General features: G+C 45.9%; 1 protein-coding gene across 1 annotated transcript; it reads right to left on the bottom strand.

Annotated features, from left to right (window-relative positions):
* Positions 1-5,185: 5,185 nt before the first annotated feature.
* On the bottom strand, positions 5,186-22,452 carry LOC310636762 (zinc-binding protein A33-like). Its single transcript, XM_083356860.1, has 6 exons — positions 21,941-22,452; positions 13,623-13,718; positions 11,064-11,297; positions 8,538-8,560; positions 6,901-7,253; positions 5,186-5,789 (listed from the first exon to the last, which is right to left on the bottom strand). Exons 1-6 carry the CDS (start codon positions 22,430-22,432, stop codon positions 5,266-5,268), a joined length of 1,722 nt encoding a protein of 573 aa, XP_083212986.1. The 5' UTR covers positions 22,433-22,452; the 3' UTR covers positions 5,186-5,265.
* Positions 22,453-23,128: the final 676 nt, after the last annotated feature.

The following is a 23,128-nucleotide window of genomic DNA, read 5'->3' as shown; positions in this document are numbered from 1 at the left end:
TCTTTTTGTTATTAACGCAATAACTCTTTCTTGAGGACAGGAACAGTAGATAATAATAATAATAATAATTAATAATAATAATAATAATAATAATAATAATAATAATAATAATAATAATAATAATAATAATAATAATAATAATAATAATAATTTAATTTTTATACCGCCCTTCTCCCGAAGGACTCAGGGCGGTGTACAGGGCAATGCAATAAAATACAATATATAAAAATTAAAAGAAATATTAAATACAGTAGCCCAATTAAATAAATTAATACAAAATGTTAAAATACCCCTAAACCCATCAGACCAGACCGGCTTGTTCAAATAAATATGTTTTTAGGTCACGTCAGAAGGAGCGAAGGTCGGGAGCCATCCGGAGCTCCACCGGTAAACGGTTCCAAAGGTCTGGCGCGCCCACAGAGAACGCCCTCCCCCTGGGGGCCGCCAGTCGACACTCTTTGACCGACGGCAAAGTAACTTGAGGTTTGCTAATTGTGAATATTCCTATGTACATTATCTGTTGCTCATGTATTTATAATTATTACCATTTTCTCCTCATTTCCTAAATGTATACAGCTAGTCCTCGACTTACGACCACAATTGAGCCCAAAATGTCTGTTGCTAAACAAGACATTTGTTAAGTGACCTTTGCTCCATTTTACAACTTTTCTTGCCACAATTGTTAAGTGAATCACTGCAGGTGTTAAGTTGGTAACAAGGTTGTTGGCTTCCCCCATTGACGTTGCATGTCAGACTGCTGCAAAAGGATCACATGACCCCAGGACACTGCAACCATCATAACTAGGAGTCCGTTGCCAAATGTCTGAATGTTGGTTACATAATCATGCGGGTGGCTGAGGGTCATAGGGTGATGAGCATTAAAGGGTGATGAGGTAAACCAAAACCTGTTGAGATATAAACACAACCCAGTATTTGAATATTTGAATATCCCTACTGAGGCCTTCCCAACCAAGGACAGGAAGTACGGCTTGCTCTCATTGTTTCTGCCTGCAGTGGAATGCATTGAAAGCAGGTAAAATCTTGCACCACAGGTGAACAGAGGCATCCTCTTTCCTCACTACTGTCAATGGCTCAAGAAAATTAAGCACAAATAGAAGGTCAAGTTGAAAGCTGTACTCATAGAACTCTCTGCGCTGAGAGCAATCATCATGGACCACAATAGTCAGGTCAGGCCAGTTTCAAATCTTTCAGCAACTGTTTTTTTTTTAAAATCCCATTTATATCCCGCCCTTCTCCGAAGACTCAGGGCGGCTTACAATCTAAGCACAAATCAATGTGCTTAGCAATAGCCTTCATTCTATGCATATGCCTGCTTTATTAGGGCTTTCGCCCCCCCCAAAGCGGCATTATTACAAAATCAGCTTATTGCCCCCAACAATCTTGGTCCTCATTTTACCTACCTCGGAAGGATGGAAGGCTGAGTCAACCTTGAGCCTGGTGGGACTCGAACCTGCACTAATTGCAGGCAGCTGGTGTTACTTAAGGAGGCATTAGCCCACTGCTCCACCAAGGCTCTTTGCAAAGGCTGAATAGATTGGACTGTCTCCTGAAGGAGCCCTGGTGGCACACTGGTTAGAATGCAGTATTGCAGGCAAACTCTGCCCACAGTGCAGAGTTCAATCCTGATGGGGCTCAAGGTTGACTCGATCTTCTATCCTTCCAGGTCCATAAAATGAGGAGCCAGATTGTTGGGGGCAATACGCTGATATTGTAAACCACCCAGAGAGCAGTGTATAAAGCATTATGGCATGGTATATAAGCAGTGTTTTTTTCTTTAAAAAAAAGGTGCCAGAACTCTCATCTTGGTGGCCGCACGAAGCGGGGGGCCGGGGGAGCATTGCTACAGTCACGGGTGCGAGGGGTGTTGGTGGCAGACTGCTCCCCAGGGCTGGAGCTGGCGCGGCTGGTGCTGTGGGAGCAGCAGGGCCTGCTCTATATGGCGGGGCTGCGCGGGGCAGGTGGAGGGGGCCAGGCGATGCAGGGCGGCCACTTAGGCATGCAGGGCAAGGCGATGGTAGCACAGGTCCAGCACCAGGTAGGCCACCAGCCTGGCTGACACAGGGGAGCACAAGGAAGGAGTGCCAATGGACTCCGCAGAACCCACTTCCCACTCCTTGTCCTCTTTTACTTACCTAGTTGAGATAGTGTACTTGGGCAGCAGGGAGGGATGCAAAGTTCCTGCCAAATCGCCTTCGCTGCAGACAACTTGCCGGTGCAACATTTGCCAGCCAGGTCTTTTGGCACACTCAGCAGCAATTCCTATTGGCTTCAAAAGCCAATAGGCTTTTGAAAGCCAATAGAGGGAGTAGCATAGCTTGTGCAAAAGCTTTTTTCTTTTTGTGCAAAAAAGGGTGCCGGAATGCCATTCTGAGCATTCTATGAGAAAAAAAGCCCTGCTTTTATGTTTTAATCTTATGATTTTAAAAATATTGTAACTTGCCCCAAACTTCACCAGGTGCATACAAATTGCATACAAATATTATATAATTGGTAAATAAAGGTAGAACATATGTTAAATATACATCAAATGATAATATGCTTCCCTACAAAGTCAATTCTTGCTCAATGACAGACCAAGGAGTTAGCTCAGAAAGGCAAGAGGAAAATCTCGAAGAGGTCTGTGCAACTTGTAGAAGGGAAAGGCCCACACCGATAAATTAAAAATCTTTGTGGTCTGCAAAGGAACGCTGGTGGGCTAATCAATGATGTGGTGACTAGAGGAGCATCTGCAGTGTTGGAGCTCGTGGTCATGGTAAGCCATGGAGGCACTAGGCAGCAGTGGTGGTGATTTTATTACTTGGTTATGATCTTTAAGTCCTTACATGGCATGGGTCCGGGTTACCTCAGGGACCACCTGCTGCCGGCATCAACTTCCCTCCGCCCAGTACGTGCCCACATAGAGGGCCTCCTCAGGGTGCCTCCGGTCAGGGAATGCCGACTGGTGGCCCCCAGGGGGAGGGCCTTCTCTGTGGGCGCTCCGGCATTATGGAACCAACTGCCGGTGGAGCTCCGGATGACATCAGACCTCTGAACCTTCCGTTGCGGCCTGAAGACCCATTTATTAGAATTAGCTGGTCTGGCCTGATGGGGGATTATGGGTTTTAAACTGGTGTTTTTAGTATTGTATTATTGTTCTTTAATTGGGCATTGGTTTAATTTTCTTTTAACTTTTGTATCGTTATTTATATATGCCCTGTAAACCGCCCTGAGTCCCTAGGGAGAAGGGCGGTATACAAATCAAATAAAACATAAAACATAAACTTTAAAAAAAAAGTCTGTGCTCTGTCCAAGGGTACTTTGTAGGCTGCATGTACAGGCCTGGTCTAGAATTTATTTTGGAGCATTCAACTATCTAGAGCAGGCATGTCAAACTGATTTTGTTTGAGGCAACTTCTTATAAAAGAATTGCCATTAATTTGTTTTAATAAAATAATTTAAATCAATTTTTCACTTGATTTCAAATTAAATGAATTATATTGGTTGACAACAAGATTTGTTTTTAGTACAATTGCCAAATGCAATAAACTGGTTTTAGGTATATGTGTGCACTAATTATTTCAACACCAATACATTTTAACAACATATTCCATTTGTAAATGAATCCAAATGCAAATTATACAAATTTTTTGTGCAAAAATAAAACAAAATAACAGATTTAAGAGCTGTTATCATTAGTTATCCTTAGCTAAAAAATAATTCCATCATCCAAAACTTTGTTATACTGTATTTAACGAACAGATGCTTTAGGATTAAAAAAAAAAAGACTGACTACATTTGATTGTGTATCACCATGACATTAAAACAAAATTCGAACAGTGTATGAAAAATAAGGTTCCCTAAACGTCTGCTGGCTATATCTATACATTTTCCTTGATAGCATATCACATATAATTGAAGATTGTAATTAGTTGCGTGTGCACGTTCAGCAAGTGTAATGTATTTGTGCTGGCATTTCTAGGCCCCTTTCCAACCACATCCAGAAAATTTTGTAACAAACATTGAAATTCTTAAGGCCATGTTTGGTATTTCCCAGCAATCTGTTACTGGAAGGAAAAAGCAATCCCTGCTGTGTTACTGATCCCAGAGAAGTATTTGCATGTATGCAGGTACCCTTAGGGTGCCATAGTTATGGATGAGAAATATTGGTTGCAAAGTTGGCATTTCTGAATGTAATACAGATATTTTGGACTTATTTTTCTTTCTTTGCATGTCTGATATTTTTAAAATGGCATATGCTACTGACTACACTTATGCACATATGTAACATGTTTTGCTAGGATACATGACCACTGCTTTTCCAGAATGTGAAAAGTGAAAGATTGTGACTAAACAAAATGTTAATGTGCAGATAATACCACCAGAAATTATTTTATCCTTTTTAATAAATGTTGTTATTGATGTTAACCTCACCATGAAAAAAACATGATATATTTTTATGTATATACTAGATTAATTATTTAAAGACTGAAGTGCAACATAACTAGATTCTAAATAATCTATTTTTCAAAACACACAACAGTCCAAACAGTAAAAGTAAAGTCCAAATTAAGAACATTTGATTCTTAAGAATTGTTTAATTTAAAGTGGTTTTGTTGTAATAGAACGTTAGATTCAAAATAATTTTCAAGAGTCTGTACAAGATATTATTTTTTCTAGCATCAGCTAAATTAGACATATTACACTGAGAAAAATGTTTGATTTCATTGCAGAGATGTTAACAGAGGAAATAATTATTTTGTTATCTAATTTTACCTTCCAAAAGACTGAAGCTGATGAAAAATGTGAGGTTCTTTCCTGTTGGCTTTTCTTAATTAGCTGTTTTAGATTCTAAAAGTTTAGTTCCCAAAGAAGTAACCCTGTAAATAACTTTAATGTCCTCCTGTAGGGCAGGCTCTTTTATGACTCAAGGACTTCAACTCCCAGAATTCCTGAGCCAACATGGCTCAGCTTGAAAACCTCTCCCTTTCCCCTCAGCATGGCTGGCTCAAGATTTCTGGGAGTTGAAGTCCATGAGTCATAAAAAAGGGCCAAGATTGCCTAGCCCTGCAATAGGCTTTCAGACGGAGCTTTTTTTTTTTTTTTTGCAAAAAAAAAGGTGCTGGAACGCCGTTCTCAGCGTTCTATGAGAAAAAAAGCCCTGTATATAAGTCTACATGCTATTGCTACTGTTGCATTCTAGCACATCTCAATGCTTTCAATTTTCACCAGGCTGTTCATTGCAATGGGGCACTCTGAGCTAAGATCTCAAAGCTCCAGATCCCACACCGAGAGAGGGCAGCTGCTTTGGGTGCTGAGAAAGGGGAGCAGCTCTTCATGGAAGCACTCTTGGAAGGTGTAAAGGTGGGTCATGCTGCTGCTGTTGTAAAAAGAGAGCTGCCCCCCTTCAAAGTCCAGGTAGACCCCAACTTTTTCCATCCTCCCACAGACCGAGAGGGGCGTACAGGGTTCACTCAGAGCCTGGTACTCTCCAGCCTTCAGCTCAATCGCCCACACGCCTTCCTTGGGTAGAAAGTTCAGCCGCTTCTTGCGCTTCACAGACTTTTTGGCCGCCCCCACCACCCAACCGCTGCTGTCCCCGACTCGGATCTCCCAGTAGAAGCGCCCAGTGGTTATGCCTTTCCGTCCCACCACACACAGGCTCGAGGTGAAGCGCTCTGGCTTTCGTCGCCAAAAGCGTCGGCCGGGACTGAACTTGACTCCAGTGGCTTCTTCCACGAGGACCAGGCTGGGATGAGCCGAGTTGCAGTCCAAAGTGATGCTTGAAGGGACTGCAGAGGAAAGATGGAGAGAATTAAGAATGAACAAGAGTGGACTTGTGCAGGCAGGAGTAGAAAGTGGTCCAGAAAAAAAATTAGACACAAATGACTGTATATGAGCAATATTTTAATAGAGCTACTACCATCTACAACGTTTCTGAAGCTTCCTTTCTCTGTTTTAGCCCAAATTGCATTACAGGGTAATTATATATTATAGGGCTTTGGTGGCAAACATATGGCATGTGTGCCACAGGCAGCACGCCTGTGGGCACATGCACCATCACCCCAGTCCTAGGTCTTCAGCTGGATTTTATAAAACTTTTTCGTTTTAGGACTCCGCTGCCGTGTGCAAAGGAAAAAAAAGGTTCAATCTATCTCAACTTTTTGCGGGGGAAAAAAGATCTGGCAAAGTTGGAATAGATTGAACTTTTTAGTCCCATCCAGTCTGCCGTTACCACCACAGCCACGCCCACCCAATGGGCCACGCCCACCCATCACCCAACAATACATAAGTGGGTTTGGGGTTGCAGCTTGGCTACTTGGTCTCTAAAATACATAAGTGGGTTTGGGGTTGCAGCTTGGCTACTTGGTCTCTAAAAGGTTCGCCATCGCTGTTATAGGGTAATTACAGCAATTCAGCAATTATGTTTGAAGAGTTAGTGGTAAAAGGAAACCAGCCTGCCAAAGGACACGATGGCTGGACACCATCAAAGCTGACACCAGCCAGAGCACAGAAAAACTTGAAGAAGTACTGCAAAATTGGAAGATGTGGAGAGATCTGGCCCACAGAATGGATAACCTCATCAACATCATCACGTTACAGGGTTATTGCTGTGGAGGTACATAGCCTTGAACTTCCAGATAAAAGGCAAGGGGTCAATAAAGGAGAATATTTGTAGCTCAGGGTTGAAATTGGGGGGGGTGTCCTTGGTGCTCTCTGAGTTTGGTTGTTTTCTTGCAGACATTCCATAACCCAAACTAGCGCTGATGATGTTACCTAGTTTGGATAATGAAATATCTGCAAGAAAACAACCAAGCTCAGAGAGCATCAAAGACCCCTTAAGGTAGGGTGTAAAAGTAATACATCAATACCAATTCATTTGCTCTGAAAACCTCATCTCACCTGGATGTACCACACCCAGGAGGTGCTTCCAGGCATAGAATTGCAGAGGTCCTTTAAACTCGCCCAGGTTCAAGTCTACAGCCACTACTTCATCTTCATCCTCTTCCTTCTCCTCTTCTCCTGCTGCAGTCTCTTGGTCTTCCTCTTGTTCATCCTCTTCTTCCTCCTCCTCTTCTTCCTCCTCTTCTTCTTCCTCCTCTTCTTCCTCATCGTCTTCATCCTCTCTCATCAACCCTTCATCAATCTCATTCTCACACTCATCTGTATCTTCACTGCTGGCCCCCAGCCCATCTTCTCCTACGAGTTCGGCATCTAGTTCAGGTTCATCTGGAGCTCCTTGTTCCTTACGGACCCTGTAGAAGAACAGCATCCCAAGAGTTATTTTAGAATAACCTAACTCAATTGTATCAAACCTAGAGGAATCACATCTGTGTCCTTCTACAGAGAAATATCTGAGTACTACTGGTAAAAAAAATGATACTGCCATTTTTTCTTTCACCTATTTAGTGGATTTCATGCAATAAGGAAAAATAGCATGGAAAATATTGGCCGAAATTGAGAAGTTTATAACTGGAAGTCAATTACACCTGGATCTGTCTTCTGCTCCATAAATTAGGTTTTATTAGAAGCATCCATGCATTTTTAAAATAATCACAGCAGAGAACAGCACAAAGCCAACATAGGATGATTTCCAAAAAAGTTAAGAAGGTTCAGATCTGGTTAGTATTTCCCAGGGAGGCTGCAAAAACCAGGAGAAAGTGATGGCCAGACTGTTGCCAAGAAAATGTGCAGGTCATCATCAAAAGTGAAGACTCACTCAAGGAAATCTCCACTTTTTCTTTTCTAGTTTTACAGAGATTTTAGAAGTGATTTGGGTACTGTAGGAGCCAAAGGGCCAGAAGAACAATGAACTCATTAAACTCTTGGGCCAAATCAACTTTGTTTTGTCTCTGCTCCAAAGAAGGAAGAGGACCCAACTTTATAATTGTAGCAGAGATTTTTCAATGGAAGTAAACAAGTAACCATCTTCACTTCCATTCGTGGAGGAGCTTCACCTACTCATTTTGGCAAATCCAGCAGCTTCTGAAAGGTGGAAGAGGAAGTCCAGCTTCCCTTTTTCTACACGGCTGGTAAGTCTCCCCCATGGCTATTTGTGTTTGCAGGCAAACTGATGTTCCCTGCAGAGTCAGTCCTCCCTGCTGCTTCACTCTTTTCTTCCTTTCATATATTTACTATGTAGGTAATCTTCAACTTAACAGCTATTCATTGAGAGACCCTTCAAAAGAGGGATTTACAACCGGTCCTCACATTTACAGCCCTTGTAGCATCCACATGGTCGTAATCAAGGTACAGGTGCTTGGCAACCAGCATGTATTTACAACAGTTGTCGTGTTTGGGGGTCACATGACTGCCATTTGCGACCTTCCAAACCGGCTTGGAGCAAGCAAACTCCATGGGGCAGGCTGGATTCGCTTAACGACTTCAGTGGTTCACTTAACAACCATGGCAAATAAAAAAAGATCGTAAAATCAGGGGTGACATTTTAACAACCACCTTGCTAATCCATGGAAATTTTGGTCCTAACTGTGGCTGTAACTCGGCAACTACCTGTGTAAGAAAAGAGAAACACCACTTACCTCTCTAGCAACTCTTTTGCTTCCTATGATAGGGAAGGAGGGAGAGAGGGAAGGAAGGAAAGAAAGAAAAATGAGAGAACCGTCAAAATAATTCTGTCAGTGGGTTATCAACCACTTTCCTGTCAACGCATCCTGCATTTTAATGGTGCACAACAGTTTCTGCTCTCAGTAGATCCTGCCCTAGTTTATTATCAGAAAAAAAGTGTTGTCATTCAGCGTCAGCCCGTGGATTCGGTAGCTGAGTCGGACAATTCTGAAGAGGAGGAGGAGGAGGGGTTTGGAGAGCCTTTGGTGTCAGAGGAAGGTTCTGATGCACCGCAGAACTCTCAGCCAGGCCCCTCCCATCTTGTTCCTCCTCAGACCCAGCTGTGTGAGCCTGAAAGATTGGAAGAAGACAATCCACAGCTGGCTCTGTTGAGGGACACTAGGAGCAGGAGGCAATCCAGCAGAACTGAGCAGAGGAAAGCAATGAGGCAACTCGGGAGAAGGCAATGAGAAGCCACGCCTTGAGACTGCTGTTTAAAAGGGGAATGTGTGGGAGGTGCTGGTTGCTGAAGGCAACTGTTTGAAAAGCTTCTGATAAAGCCTTGGTCTGTATTTGTTTAACTTTTGTTTGAACTTTTTCATTTAGCTTTTGCAAATAAATTTGGTTGGATTAGTTCCAGCCTATTGCTTATAAAAAGGGGTTGTCTCTGACATTCCAACAGGGCCGGTCGTAGGCTGGAACAGAACAAAAAGTAATCCAGGTGAAATACTATCACAATATAGAAAGAAGAAACAAAAACTGAGGACTGTAGAGCAGGGGTGTCAAACCCGATTGCATCGCAGGCCGTATCATGACCTACCAGGATTTGTTTTGCCCTTGAGGGCCCGGGATGGGCGTGGCCTGTGCGGGCCATATCCGGCCTGCGGGCCTTGTGTTAGGCATGCCTGCTGTAGAATCACAGTGCTTGATATGCCACTGACAATCCGAGGTGGTGAAGGCGCATGCACTGATCGATCTCACTTTTATGTGAACAAACACTTATGGAATCAGGCAACCTATTTATTTGAACAGGCCGGCCTGGTTTAAGGGTTTGGGGTATTCTTAATTATTTATTGTTAGGGCTTAATTAATTTAATCTTATTTTTAAGTTTTGTATGTAATGCTTTTATTGCCCTGTACACCACCCTGAGTCCTTCGGGAGAAGGGCGGTATAGAAATTCAATAAATAAATAAATAAATAAATAAATAAATAAATAAATAAATAAATAAATAAATAAATAAATTGTTACAGAAAATCAGTCTTGCTTATTTTCTTTGTTTAAGAAAATGTATTTGGCCACCCAACTCACTCTTCGGGTGGCTTACAAAGATAAAGAAAACACAGACATTTTGTCAGTCGTGACAAATACTAATTGAACAAATACTGGTGTGAGAAGTTTTATATCCAAATATAGTTTATTCTTTATACTGTTCCCATCTTCCCTTAAAATATTAACAGAATCCACAAAGGTCTGAGAATCAGTGTCCCCAAGTTAATCCAATTAGCAAACTTCCTCAACCCTCCAAATAAGTTACCCCCAAATAAGTTACCTCTATTTGTGTTTGCAAACCTTATCTTCTGATATGTGGATTAGGCCTAATCCACATATCAGAAGATAAGGTCTGCAAACACAAAGAGAGTTAATTTAATTAAGTCTCCCAGCACAACTGTATGTTCACAAGCACAGACACAGACAAACACACACACACACCTCAGCACGCAGACACTTCCACAAAAGACTAGACCGTCACTTATATGAAATGGTATAGGTCAGGGGTCAGCAACCTGAAACAGTGAAAGAGCCACTCGGAACCGGTTCTCTCACAAAAGGAAAAACTGGGAGCCGCAAAAAATGTGTGTGCATGTGCAAAACAGGGTTTGACTGAAGAGTGGAGCCAAGGCGAGATATGCACCTACCCTGCATATTTGAATTGATTGGTTGAACTTTTTTAGTCCCACTTTTTTTTTGGACTGCACATGGCAGAGGACTGGGAGCCGCAGGAGATGACTGAAAGAGCCGCATGTGGCTCCGGAGCCGCGGGTTGCATACCTGTGGTATATGTTCTCCTGCTTGAGCAGGGGGCTGGACTAGAAGACCTCCAAGGTCCCTTCCAGCTCTATTCTATTCTAATTCAGAGCTGTGTTTTCTTTTTGTTGCCTTCTGTTTTTTATCCACCATTATGGGCATGGGGGAGGTGGAGAGAAGTGGGGACATGTATCCCAATTTCATGATACATCCTGGACAAGCTCTCCCTATAAAACTTTGCCATTGCACCCCATTTCTCTGCAGCCTGCTGCTTCTTTTGCTTTTAAAAATAAATGTTTCTTCTTTCCTCGTAGTTGTCTGGAACTCATTTTTATTTACTATAATTTATATTGCAACCCCAGCTCGAGTTGGACGCCCAAATTATTCTTCTGACAATTGTTTGGTACAAACCTATGCACCCAGCAAGTTTTTTTTCCTTCCCAAGAAAACCCCACATCTCACAGTCCTCCTTACCTTAAGGAAGCTTATGTGATCTTTGCATTCAAGGCCGGCCTGTACGCGACAGAGAGTTTCTGAACATGTGGCCATCTTCCAGTCCAGTTCCTTTAACTTGGTTTCCATCTGAGCCAAGTTCTTTTCTCGCTGGTTTTCTAAGGCCTGTTTTATACCCAGCTCTCTGTCGTTCAGCAGCTGGTGCATCTTCACAAACTCTCCAGAGACATGATCAGCCAAGGATTCGGAGCAGGTCTGGAAAAACATAAATGGGGCTGTCAATCCCGTCCACGCTGGTAGCAACAAGAAAGACGACCACGTGGCACGGTTGACGGCAAGAGTTTTCTTTATTGCAGAAAGTCCATGTGAATACAAAGTCAGCGTTGGGAGTTACTCACCCCCAACGCGCCTTTTACACTTTGCGAGTGATTGGGTAATTAGGCCCCACCCTTCCCTGAGCAGACCAGCATCCGGCTGAGTCTGCATAAAACCCCACCCCTTTTCCCGTCTCCCCACACCGTGTCTCTCCCCCTGGCCCCAAGGACCATACAGCGCGCAGGTAGGTACATTCCCAAAAAACCCCTGCCCCATGCCTTGGAGCCCCAAACGTGCTCCCCTCCACTGCCCTATCACCCCGCGCCGCAACCCCCCAGCAGCCCCCGTCGCCTGAGCATGGTTGTAGACCGCCCGGCGCTGCCGCCGATGAGCAGGCGGCAGAAAAGTCCCGGAGAAGGGGGCGGCTGTCTTCCTGCACGCCCGCAGGTCCTTCCGGCGGCTCCGCTGGCGTGGGAGCTACAGGGGCTTTCAGGGCAGCCACCCCTCAAGACCGCGGCCGTGAGCCCTGTGCGGCTACCCGTAGCGGCTCCCGGCTGTTCTGCTGCTGGAGCTGTGGGCGTGGGATGGCCTCCGGCCGTCTTGTGCGGACAGTACACCTGGTGCTCCCCCGGCTTCCCTCAAGGTGTTGAGCCCATGGGGCTTGGCAGTGGCACAGCAAAAGATTGTGGTTTGGACAAACAGAAATGATCACCTGTCACAGTGATGTTGGTTTTGGAAAAGACTGCTGAGAATAACTTGAGTAACCGTGAAAAAAAATCCAATAGACCATTAAACAAATCAACTCATTTCAGTTCTTATTTGAAGCCCTAATGACTCAAACATCCTTCTTCAGGCATGTGAAGGAGGCTCTAATACTAGGAAAGATGGAAAGCAAGAGAAGATGAGGAAGAACAAAAGCCAAGATGGTGGACATAGTTACAGTGGCAATAGGGGCACCACTGGAAGATCTGAAAAACCAGATTAGGGATAAATTGTCACGGAGAAACTCTGCTTTGCTAGGAGTTGAAAACTACTTGAAAGCGTGTAATTTATTTTGTTTATTAAATTTATATGCCACCCATTTCATTGTCAGGTAACTTATACGATTGATGCCACCATGATGATTACCTAAGCAAAACCAGCAATTTAAATCTTTTGTCTTTTTTATTTTAATGTAGTTGTCCACGCTGCTAACATCGAATGCTCTTTCTTGACAAGAGATGAAGAAGCAGCTATTTCAGATGTTAAACCTGTGTATTGCTTTAAGAGATTGGGTTAAGGCTGGGAGGGGGATGATTGCACCTCAAGGCCGTCTGAAATTAAAGAAGGTTAAAGAACTTGGCAGGTTGTCTAACAGAAGAGAAACTAATTCTTTAAATTAATTGGAGAATGTGATTAATGACAAAAATAGAAAGGTGGAGAATTGTATTTAATAGATTGTGCAAGGGGGCGGAGACTTCAGATTCCAGCTTCCTTCGAGCAAGCATTTGCCGGTTTATTAGGCTGAATAAAGGACTTTTAAGTTAAACAATGCCTCTGAGTCACTTGAAAAGCTCATACATCAGAAACTTGACAGTAGTGACAACACACATATAAACACATATGTACATACATACACACAAAGTTCCATTTACACACACACACACACACACACACACACACCTACCTCTGTAGGGTCCTTGGTGTACTCTGAGGTTGATTGTTTTTCTTGAAGATATTTCATTGCCAAACTAGGTAATACCAAAGCCCACTCCATTCTAGCACTGATGATGTTACCTAGTTGAGTAGTGAAACATCTGCAAGAAAACAACCAAGCACCAAGAGGCCCTTTATGTCAGCCCTGAGCTACAAATATTCCCTTCTATCAGTACACAAAGTTCTAATTATAAGAGTGTCTTTTGTGGCAGCTTAGACTAGAGCACCACAATGCCTCAAAGTATTTAAAACTAAATTGAGAATCCCAGGGGAAAAGGGAAAAGAATGGAGTATCCTGGAAAATGCATGGCTGACACCTTTGGCCACTTGAATGCCACACTACAACATTGGTATTTATTTTTGGTTGCTCTCAATGCCAAGCAAGCAAGTAGCTTTTCTTTTCTTTAGACTGAACTGCAGGAGCCTGGATTAAATGCTGACCCTCAAACACCTAATATTAAGCCACTGAGCTACAAATGGTAGCATTGACAGCAATGGTTGCTGGGATCAAGATACACTCAGTTTAAGGTTAAACAGAAAGTCCAATCGTCACCACTTCTCCAGCTGCACCTTTAATTCGACAATGTTCTCCTGCTGGTGACACTGGCTCCTTTTCAACCGTCTGAGATCTTCCTCAAGAGGCTCCAGAGATGCTTTCAGCTGGTCCTGAAAGGAAGAGAAAATTCAGGTCTGACTTAAAATGAACACCATCATTTGATTGATCCCAGGACAATTTTATTCCTTCCCGCTGCCTGAAGACGCTAATCCTGCTGTTAACATTTCTGTTGCCAGGTTCTGCTCAACAGCCCTTAAAATTTGTCAGGCCTCTGTTCCCCAACCAGCCTTAAAGAGCATTTACTTTGATCGTTAAGAGCAGGGGTTTGTGACCTTGACAACTTTAAGACTTGCTATGCTGGCTGAGGAATTCTGGGAGCTGAAGTCCACAAGTTTTAAAGTTGCCAAGGTTGTTGTTGTTGTTGTTAGGTGCGAAGTCGTGTCTGACCCATCACGACCCCATGGACAATGTTCCTCCAGGCCTTCCTGTCCTCTACCATCTTCTGCAGTCCATTTAGGCTCACGCCTACTGCTTCAGTGACTCCATCCAGCCACCTCATTCTCTGTCGTCCCCTTCTTCTATTGCCCTCAATCTTTCCCAGCATTAGGAAGGACTCCAGTGAGTCCTTCCTTCTCATTAGGTGGCCAAAGTATTTGAGTTTCAACTTCAGGATCTGGCCTTCTAAAGAGCAGTCAGGGTTGATCTCCTTTAGGACTGACCAGTTTGATCACCTTGCAGTCTCCACCACCATAGTTCAAAGGCTTCAATTCTTTGGCGCTCAGCCTTTCTTATGGTCCAACTTTCACTGCCATACATTGCAACTGGGAAGACCAGGTCAAGGTTGCAGACCCCTATCACAGTGTTTCATACTGTGATAGATTTAGTTACCAATATATTAATGTTTGATGTTCCCCTGCATTTATTTAATGTATTTCTTTTAGCTGATAGAACTTTTTTAGACTTTTGCTTTTTATGGCTATCTTTCAGCTTTTTTTAAGTATATGGTTTTAGTGCAGGTTTTCTTTTTATACTTTTTAGCTTTTTTAAAAAAATATTATTTGTATCCCATTTATTCTTATGCTGGTGCATGACCGCAATAAAGATCTGATTGATTGAACATCTTCTCAGAGGCAAGACTGGGGAACAATAATGCCATATATTTTTTAAAGATTTCTCCTGAAGATGGCCTACATTCCTGCATTCAAGGATTCAGCCCACTGCATTCACATAGCCAGATACAGCATAGCAATTGTCAACAAGCCAAAGGGACATCCACAAATTTTGACTGCAATCCCAAACACCTCCAAATTACTACCTTGTAATTTCTAATGTGATAGAAACATCACATTGTATGGAAAATGCAGGTAGTCCTTGATTTACAACCATTCGTTTAGTGACCATTTGAAGCTACAGCAGCAGTGAAAAAAGAGTGACTTAGGACTGCTTTTCAAATGTACGACCGTTTCAGCATCCCCAGGGTCACATGATCAAAATTCAGAGGCTTGGCAACTGGCATGTATTTATGACGGTTGCAGTGTCCCGTGGTCATGTGATCACCTTTTGCAAGAGTCTGACAAGCAAAGTCAATGGGGAAGCCAGACTCACTTTGCAACCATGTTACTAACTTAACAACAACAGTGTCTCACTTAACAACCGTGGCAAAAATGGGGCAAAACTCACTCAACAACTGTCTTGCTTAGCAATGGAAATTTTGGACTCAGTTGTGGTCCATAAGTGGAGGACTATAGTCATATTAACTCTAATGAATCAAATGGGGGGTTGGCACTCCAGATTCTTCTTTTTCTGCCTCATTGACTTGTTCTTTTTTTTCAGTATAGAGCTACTCCATCTAAGCTCTTGGGGGGGGAAGATTTATAGAAAGCAAATTTGTGGGTGTATGTGACTATTCCTGACAAGAAGGAGCTGACAGAAGAGAATATATGTACTAACTCAGGTTTGAACTGTGGAGCCCTCAGCACTCTCTGAGCTTGTAAGGAATTTCCTCAATGCAGTCCTACAGTGGAACCAGTTCTGCAGAATGATGGTGGACTTGACTTCCAAGAAGCTGGATCAATACTTGCCACAGATGCCTTAACTGAGGGGCTTGAATCAAGGGTTGGGCTCCATGGCTCAAATAACTTTTCCAACTCAATCACAGGGACAGGCAGCCTGGGTTTCATGGTCCTCGCCTGCAAGGGCTGAGACTGGGAGACTGAAAGTAGGGTTCCTAGGCTGGAAATATACCTTATGAAAATATCTCCCAGCTGCCTCCCAAGGCCACCAAGAGACTGGCCAAGTATCCATTGTCTTGGGGGGGGGGAAACAGAACAATAAGAAGACTTTGAATTCTTTGCAGTGCTGTGGGCAGCCATTTCTTGTATCTCAGACGTCATTCCTAACTAAACTAGCTTAGGTGGCGTCTTGCAGCAAATCCACACACCCTCCTTGTCCCAGCAGGAGGACAAGCTACCTATTATTTCCCAAGGATACAGTATGTATGCATGTCCCTGCCTTTGAACTATGCTGCTGGAGAAGACTCTGGCGAATCCCTTGGACTGCAAGGCGATCAAACCGGTCCATCCTAGAGGAGATCAACCCTGACTGCTCTTTAGAAAGCCAGATCCTGAAGCTAAAACTCAAATACTTTGGCCACCTAATGAGAAGGAAGGACTCACTGGAGAAGAGCCTAATGCTGGGAAAGGTTGAGGGCAAGAGAAGAAGGAGACGACAGAGAATGAGGTGGCTGGATGGAGTCACTGAAGCAGTAGGCGTGAGCCTAAATGGACTGCAGAAGATGGTAGAGGACAGGAAGGCCTGGAGGAACGTTGTCCATGGGGCCGCGATGGGTCGGACACGACTTTGCAGCTAACAACAACAACCCTACCTGTATCTCAGGATTCTTCTGCTACTGAAACAGCCCAGGGACAGGTGAGTTTAAGGTGCTGCATTTTGGAACTGGTGTTTTTGCTAATTTCCTACCTCAACATAACTACAACAATACTACAACTACAACCAGGTTTCCGAGCGTTACACCGGCCCCGGGCTCAAGGTAGGGGCGGGGGAGTGGCGGTAGTTATCAGGGAGACCTTATGTCCGCGGGAGACCACCGTCCCTCAGATAGTCGGGTGTGAGTCTCTCTTTTTGAGGTTTGGTTCGGGGGCGCAGTTGGGCTTGCTGCTGGTGTACGTTTCGCCTAGTCACACAGCGGCAGCCCTGCCTGAGCTACTCGATGTCCTCTCCGGTTTGGTGATTGAGTTCCCCAAACTTTTAGTTTTGGGTGACTTCAATCTACCATCCCTGGGAGGGTCATCTGAGTTGGCTCGGGAGTTCATGGCTTCCATGATGGCCATGGACCTGACGCAGGTAATTTCTGAACCAACTCATGAGGGAGGCCACACCCTGGACCTAGTTTTTTTATCTGGACGATGGTTGGATGATCTTGGTGGGGGCTCTCCATTTATCATGCCCCTGTCATGGACGGATCATCACCTCCTGCGGCTGGTCTTCCGTTTTACCAACCCCCGCCGTGGGGATACGGAACCAATTAGATGGTACCGCCCCAGGCGCTTAATGGACCCCGATGGGTTCCAGGCAGCGCTGGGATCCCCACCTGCCTCCGTCGCTCACAACTCGGCGGATGCCTTAGTGGAAGCCTGGGAAAGGGCAGCCACTGAGGCACTGGACCGAGTTGTACCCTTGCGGCCCCTGACCCGGTGCAGATCCCAACGAGCTCCATGGTCCTCCGCGGAGCTCCGGGAGATGAAGCGTCGGAAACGGGGCCTAGAGAGCTGCTGGAGGTCCAGCCGATCCGAATCCGACCGATTGCGGTTAAGAACCTATATTAGGTCTTATCTCGCTGCGATGAGGGTGGCGAGGTGTAATTACTTCTCCACCCTCATCGCGTCCGCAGATAATCGCCCGGCCGCCCTGTTTAGGGTGACTCGCTCACTTCTTAATCAGGAGGTGAGGGGGGATCCCTTACAGGGTCGTGCCGAGGAGTTTGGTCAGCATCTGTCGGATAAAATCGCTCGGATTCGGACCGGTTTGGACTCCAGCTGGGCAGAGTCTGACGATCAGGACACGGGCGGTCTTGTCAATGTTATCTGGGAGGAGTTTGATTCTGTGACCCCTGATGAAGTGGACAGGATTATGGGGAGGCTGAGCTCCACCACATGTTTATTGGACCCGTGCCCTTCCTGGCTGGTTTATGCAGCTAGGGAGAGGACACGAGGCTGGTTCCAGGCGGTGATATCTGCTTCTTTGAGTGAGGGTAATTTCCCCACCGTCTTGAAGGAGGCGGTGGTGAGACCCCTCCTCAAGAAGCCTGCCTTGGACCCAGCTGTGTTGAACAACTTTCGTCCAGTCTCCAACCTTCGCTTTCTTGCAAAGGTTGTTGAGAGTGTGGTGGCGCATCAGCTCCCTCTGGTCCTGGATGAAGCGGATTATCTGGATCCGTACCAATCGGGTTTCAGGCCCGGGTACAGCACGGAGACGGCATTGGTCGCTCTGGTGAATGATCTCTGGAGGGCTCGGGATAGGGGATGTTCCTCTGTCCTAGTCCTATTAGACCTCTCAGCGGCTTTCGATACCATCGACCATGGTATCCTGCTGCGGCGTCTCAGGGGATTGGGAGTGGGAGGCACAGTTCTTCGGTGGTTCTCCTCCTATCTCCTGGGACGTTCGCAGTCGGTGTTGGCAGGGGGGCAGAGATCAGCCCCTAGGTCTCTCGTTTGTGGAGTTCCTCAGGGGTCGGTTCTCTCGCCTCTCCTGTTCAACATCTACATGAAACCTCTGGGTGAGATCATTCGTGGTTTTGGAGTTGGGTATCATCAATATGCTGATGATACCCAACTTTTTATTTCTACCCCAAACCACCCCAGTGATGCCCTCGCTGTGATGTCCCGTTGCCTGGAGGCGGTTCGGGTCTGGATGGGGAGGAACAGACTTCAACTCAACCCGGACAAGACTGAGTGGCTGTACATTTCGGCATCCCGGGACATTCAAAATGTTCCATCCCTTTCTATGGGGGGTGAGCTGTTACCCCCCGTGGATAGGGCTCGCAACTTGGGAGTCCTCCTAGATTCACGACTTACCTTGGAAGATCATGTAGCAGCTGTGACTAGGGGGGCTTTCGCCCAGGTTCGCCTGGTGCGCCAGTTGCGGCCCTATCTGGACCAGGATGCCCTGTGTACGGTCACTCATGCGCTCGTGACCTCTCGCCTTGACTACTGTAATGCTCTCTACATGGGGCTTCCCTTGAAGACCACTCGGAGGCTCCAACTGGTACAGAATGCGGCCGCGAGAGTTGTCTTGGGAGTTTCCCGGTACTCCCATGTTACACCTTTGCTCCGCGAGCTACATTGGTTACCAGTTGTCTTCCGGGTGAGGTTCAAGGTCTTAGTTATGGTTTTTAAGTCCCTACATGGCATGGGTCCGGAATACCTCGGGGACCACCTGCTGCCGGCGTCAACTCCCCTCCGCCCTGTGCGTTCCCACAGAGAGGGCCTCCTCAGGGCGCCTCCAGTCAGAGAATGCCGGCTGGTGGCCCACAGGGGGAGGGCCTTCTCTGTGGGCGCCCCGGCTTTGTGGAATCAACTGCCGGTGGAGCTCCGGATGGCACCGGATCTCCGTTCCTTCCGGCGCGGGTTAAAGACCCACCTGTTTGAACAAGCTGGCCTGGCCTGATGGGGAGTTAATTTGGGTTTTAAATATTTGTATATTTTATTGTTTTATCTTGGGCATTAATTTAATTCTATTTTAACTTTTGTAGTTTTGTATTTTTATCATATGCCCTGTTCACCGCCCTGAGTCCCGCGGGAGAAGGGCGGTATAAAAATTTAATAAAACTAAACTAAACTAAACTAATACAAGGCATCTTGATATGCATTGGGGAGATGTCCTGAAATTATGTGCTCTTTAGCGGCAATCTTGTGGCTCCAGTTGTTTCTTCCAGTTCCCTTTGAGGGCACCCCTTCTGTCCCTGAATCCCTTAGTCCTTGACCTTTTCATCCACCCACAACCTTCTTTTGACTCCAAGGGAAACCAGAACACAGGTAGTCCTCAATTTACGACAATGGAGCAGAACATTTCTGTCGCTAAGCGAGACAGTTGCTAAGTGAATTTTGCTCCATTTTATGAACTTTCTCGCTACACTGCAGTTGTTAGCTTAGTCACATGGCGGTTATGTGAATCTGCCTTCCCCACTGACTTTGCTAGTCAGAAGGCTGCAAAAGGGGATCACATGCAACCGTCACAAATATGAACCAGTTCCCAAGTGTCTGAATTTTAATCATGTGACCCTGGAGATGCTGCCATGGTCATAAGTGTGAAAGGCACTATTCTGGATCGAAGCTGTTGTGCTGCTATTGTAACTTTGAATAGTCACTAAATGAACGGTTGTAAGTCAAGGACTACCTGTGCTGGCTTCCACAGCCACTTTGTGTAAGGGTTTAGTCAAGCTAGACAACTCTCTTATGTCAGGGGTCTTCAAACAGACACACTGGCTGAGGAATTCTGGGAGCTCAAGTCCATGAGTCATAAAAGGGCTGAGTTTGAAGACCCCTGTTCTATGTGGTCAACAGGAGCTGAAAACAACGATGGCACATAATAGATCGATTGAGTGTTTCTCAACTTTAGCAAATTTAATCTGCTGAATGGGGAATTCTGGGAATTGAAGTCCACAGTTACTAAAGTTGACAAAAACTGACCCAGAGAGTGCCTTGAAACTGACCAGCCTATAATGGCTTAGCTAATGCAACTGGAAGTGTAATTGACAGGTATTTTCTCTTGTAAGCCTTAACCTGCCTGGAGGGAAATTCCTTTCCCAATAATGCTGCTCTTCATACAATGTCCTTAGGCTAGTTTGCCACTCCCAAACTAATTCCCAGAACTAAACTCTTCCCTCCAATAGCAGTCATCTCTTACCCTTTGCAGCCACCTAGTGGTTAATAGATCAAATCTTCAGGAAGTGGGAGATGAATTGCATATACCCGTATGTGAGTTACAGATTCAGTACAGTATTAGTGTTTCTTCATGCATTTCAGAGTGGAAATCTAGTTTATATTTACTGGTAAATATTTTGGAGGCTTCATAAGCTCCATTTCAGTGTCCCTGTCTATTATTATGATTCACATATGATATGAACTCTGCCTGTATTTTATCTTGGCTTGCAAAATAAGCCACCTTGAGTAGCCCCACAGTGAAATAGGTGGCAAATAATTTTTTTAAAAATCCCATTTATATCCTGCCCTTCTCTGAAGACTCAGGGCGGCTTACAATCTAAGAAGCACAAATCAATGTGCTTAGCAATAGCCTTCATTCTATGTATATGCCTGCTTATTAGGGCTTTTGCACCCCACCCCCCCAGCGGCATTTTTACAAAGTCAGCTTATTGCCCCCAACAATCTGGGTCCTCATTTTACCTACCTCGGAAGGATGGAAGGCTGAGTCAACCTTGAGCCTGGTGGGGCTCGAACCTGCACTAATTGCAGGCAGCTGGTGTTAAGGAGGCATTAGCCCACTGCTCCACCAATTTAACGAATAGAGATAGATAGATGGAGAGACAGAGAAGAGACAGAGAAAGACAAAGAGTGAGAGATAGTGAGAGATAAGACAGACAGAGAGGTAGAGTGAGAGACAAGAAAGAGACAGAGAGATACTGTGTTTCCCCAAAAGTAAGACCTACCCCGAAAATGAGCCCTAGCTTGATTTTTGGGATGGGCCTAATATAAGCCCTACCCCAAAAATAAGCCCTAGTTTGGGGGGGGGCAAGGTACACACCTAAAAATCAAGCTACGTCGGTGGTGGGGATGTGGAGTTGTACCACCTGTCCTGCACCCACTTACTCTGCAACCAGGCCCCACCTCGCCGGCCGACCTCTTCTGCGGCCAGGCCTCCTTTTCGCAGTCACAGGCCTTTCCAGAAGGCCACTGCAGCCGAGAAGGTTCTGCAAGACCTCTGAAGCCAAGAATGAAGCTATGGATTCAATCCATAGCTCGGTTCTCGGCTGCAATGGCCTTCTGGAAAGGCCTGACTGCAAAATACGGGCCAGAATGCAGCTGTAGAAGAAGCGGACCGAGTAGGTGGGACTGTCAGTGCTGCAGATGACTATAAAAGACATCCTCTGAAAATAAGACCTGGTGCCTTTTTGGGGGGGGGGAATAAGACCCGATCTTATTTTCAGGGAAACACGGGAACAGTGAGAGATAAGAAAGAGTCAGAGAGAGAAGACAAAGAGAGAGAGAGAGAGAGAGAGAAGATGGAAAGAATGAGAGAGAGATTAGTGTCTTGTTCGACCAAAGGCCTCCTTTCTCTTCCCAGGATCAGCTCTCACCTGATAGGTCTGAACCGCGTTTTTGATGGGCAGGAAGTCGTGTCCCCGGTGCTGAGGCAAGTCCCGGCAGATGACGCAGACGGGCTCCTCATCTTGGCTGCAGAAGAGCTTGAGGGGCTCCTCGTGTTCCTCACAGAAGTACCAGCTGCCGATGCCGCTCAGCTGAGTCCCTTCATCCAGCTTCAGGAGCCGGGCCTTCTCGGCCAAGCTGCAGAGGGCTCGGTTGATGGTCATGCGGCGCAAAGCAAAGGGGCGCCGGCACTCGGGGCAGAGCCCGCGTCTTTGCCCCTTGGGGATGCAGGGCTCCAGGCAGGGAGCGCAGAAGCTGTGGCCGCACTCCAGCATGTGGGGGTCCCGAAAGAGGGAGAGGCAAATGGGGCACAGCAAGTCTTCAGTGAAACTGGACACTTCTCGTACCGAAGCCATGTTGGTCAATTCAAAGACAGCCTGAACAGGTTTCCCTGCCTCTATTTCGGCCTGTTGAGTGAACATATAACATAAAATAATAGGGTTGGAAGAGAACTTGGAGGTCTTCTAGTCCAACCTCCTGCTCAGAAGACCCTACTGTCACAATGTCCTCTTTGGGTTGAAAGCAGCTACCAACAAACAGGAATGAGTAACAGATGCTTTATTCCATGCAAAGAAAAAGTCAGCGCTGAGAGTGAACTACTCCCAGCACTTTACATAGCCATTTGGATCCATAGCCATAAGCCAGCATCCGGCGGGAGGACCACTTAATTGGCAGTCCAGGCCCTCCATTCTCCTCTGGAACAGACACGCAGGTCCGGCAGCAATGTCTCGCCATTCTGTGCCTCATGGTCTGAACTGCAGGGATTCCCCTCTCCACAGCCACTGCAGGAAGGTCCAGGCCTGCAGCCACGAGGACGCCACTGGGATTCCCCCTCCCCACAGCGTGATGGCTCCAGCTGACGAAGAGAGCAGGAGGGGACCGGCGAGCCTGGAACTGGCCCCAACCGCTCTGGAGGACACTCAGCGTTCCACTGGCCTCCCAGCAGCGGCTCCAACCGGCGAAGAGAGCAGGAGCGGGCCGGTGGGCCTGGAACTGGCCCCGACCGCTCCAGAGGACTCCTGGCATTCCGCTAGCCTCCAGGCGGCAGCTCCAGCCAGTGAGAAGGCCTGGAGGGAAGCAGCGGCTTGGCACCAGGTTCCCCCCCTCCGTTGTATGTT

Source organism: Vipera ursinii (genome assembly GCF_947247035.1).
Source record: "Vipera ursinii genome assembly, chromosome: 2".
NCBI lineage: Eukaryota > Metazoa > Chordata > Lepidosauria > Squamata > Viperidae > Vipera > Vipera ursinii.
The sequence above is the reverse complement of the archived record's forward strand: the minus strand, read 5'-3'. Positions and strand labels throughout refer to the sequence as shown.

What these genes read in the sequence shown, in the direction of transcription:
- LOC310636762 (XM_083356860.1), bottom strand. Translation starts at nt 22,432, where the DNA reads ATGTTCACTCAACAGGCCGAAATAGAGGCAGGGAAACCTGTTCAGGCT. An exon ending in ACGCGGTTCAGACCTATCAG is followed by an intron (nt 13,719 to 21,940) that starts GTGAGAGCTGAT and finishes TCTTCCTTTCAG; the next exon opens with GACCAGCTGAAAGCATCTCT. An exon ending in GCAAAAGAGTTGCTAGAGAG is followed by an intron (nt 7,254 to 8,537) that starts GTAAGTGGTGTT and finishes GTTCTTCTACAG; the next exon opens with GGTCCGTAAGGAACAAGGAG.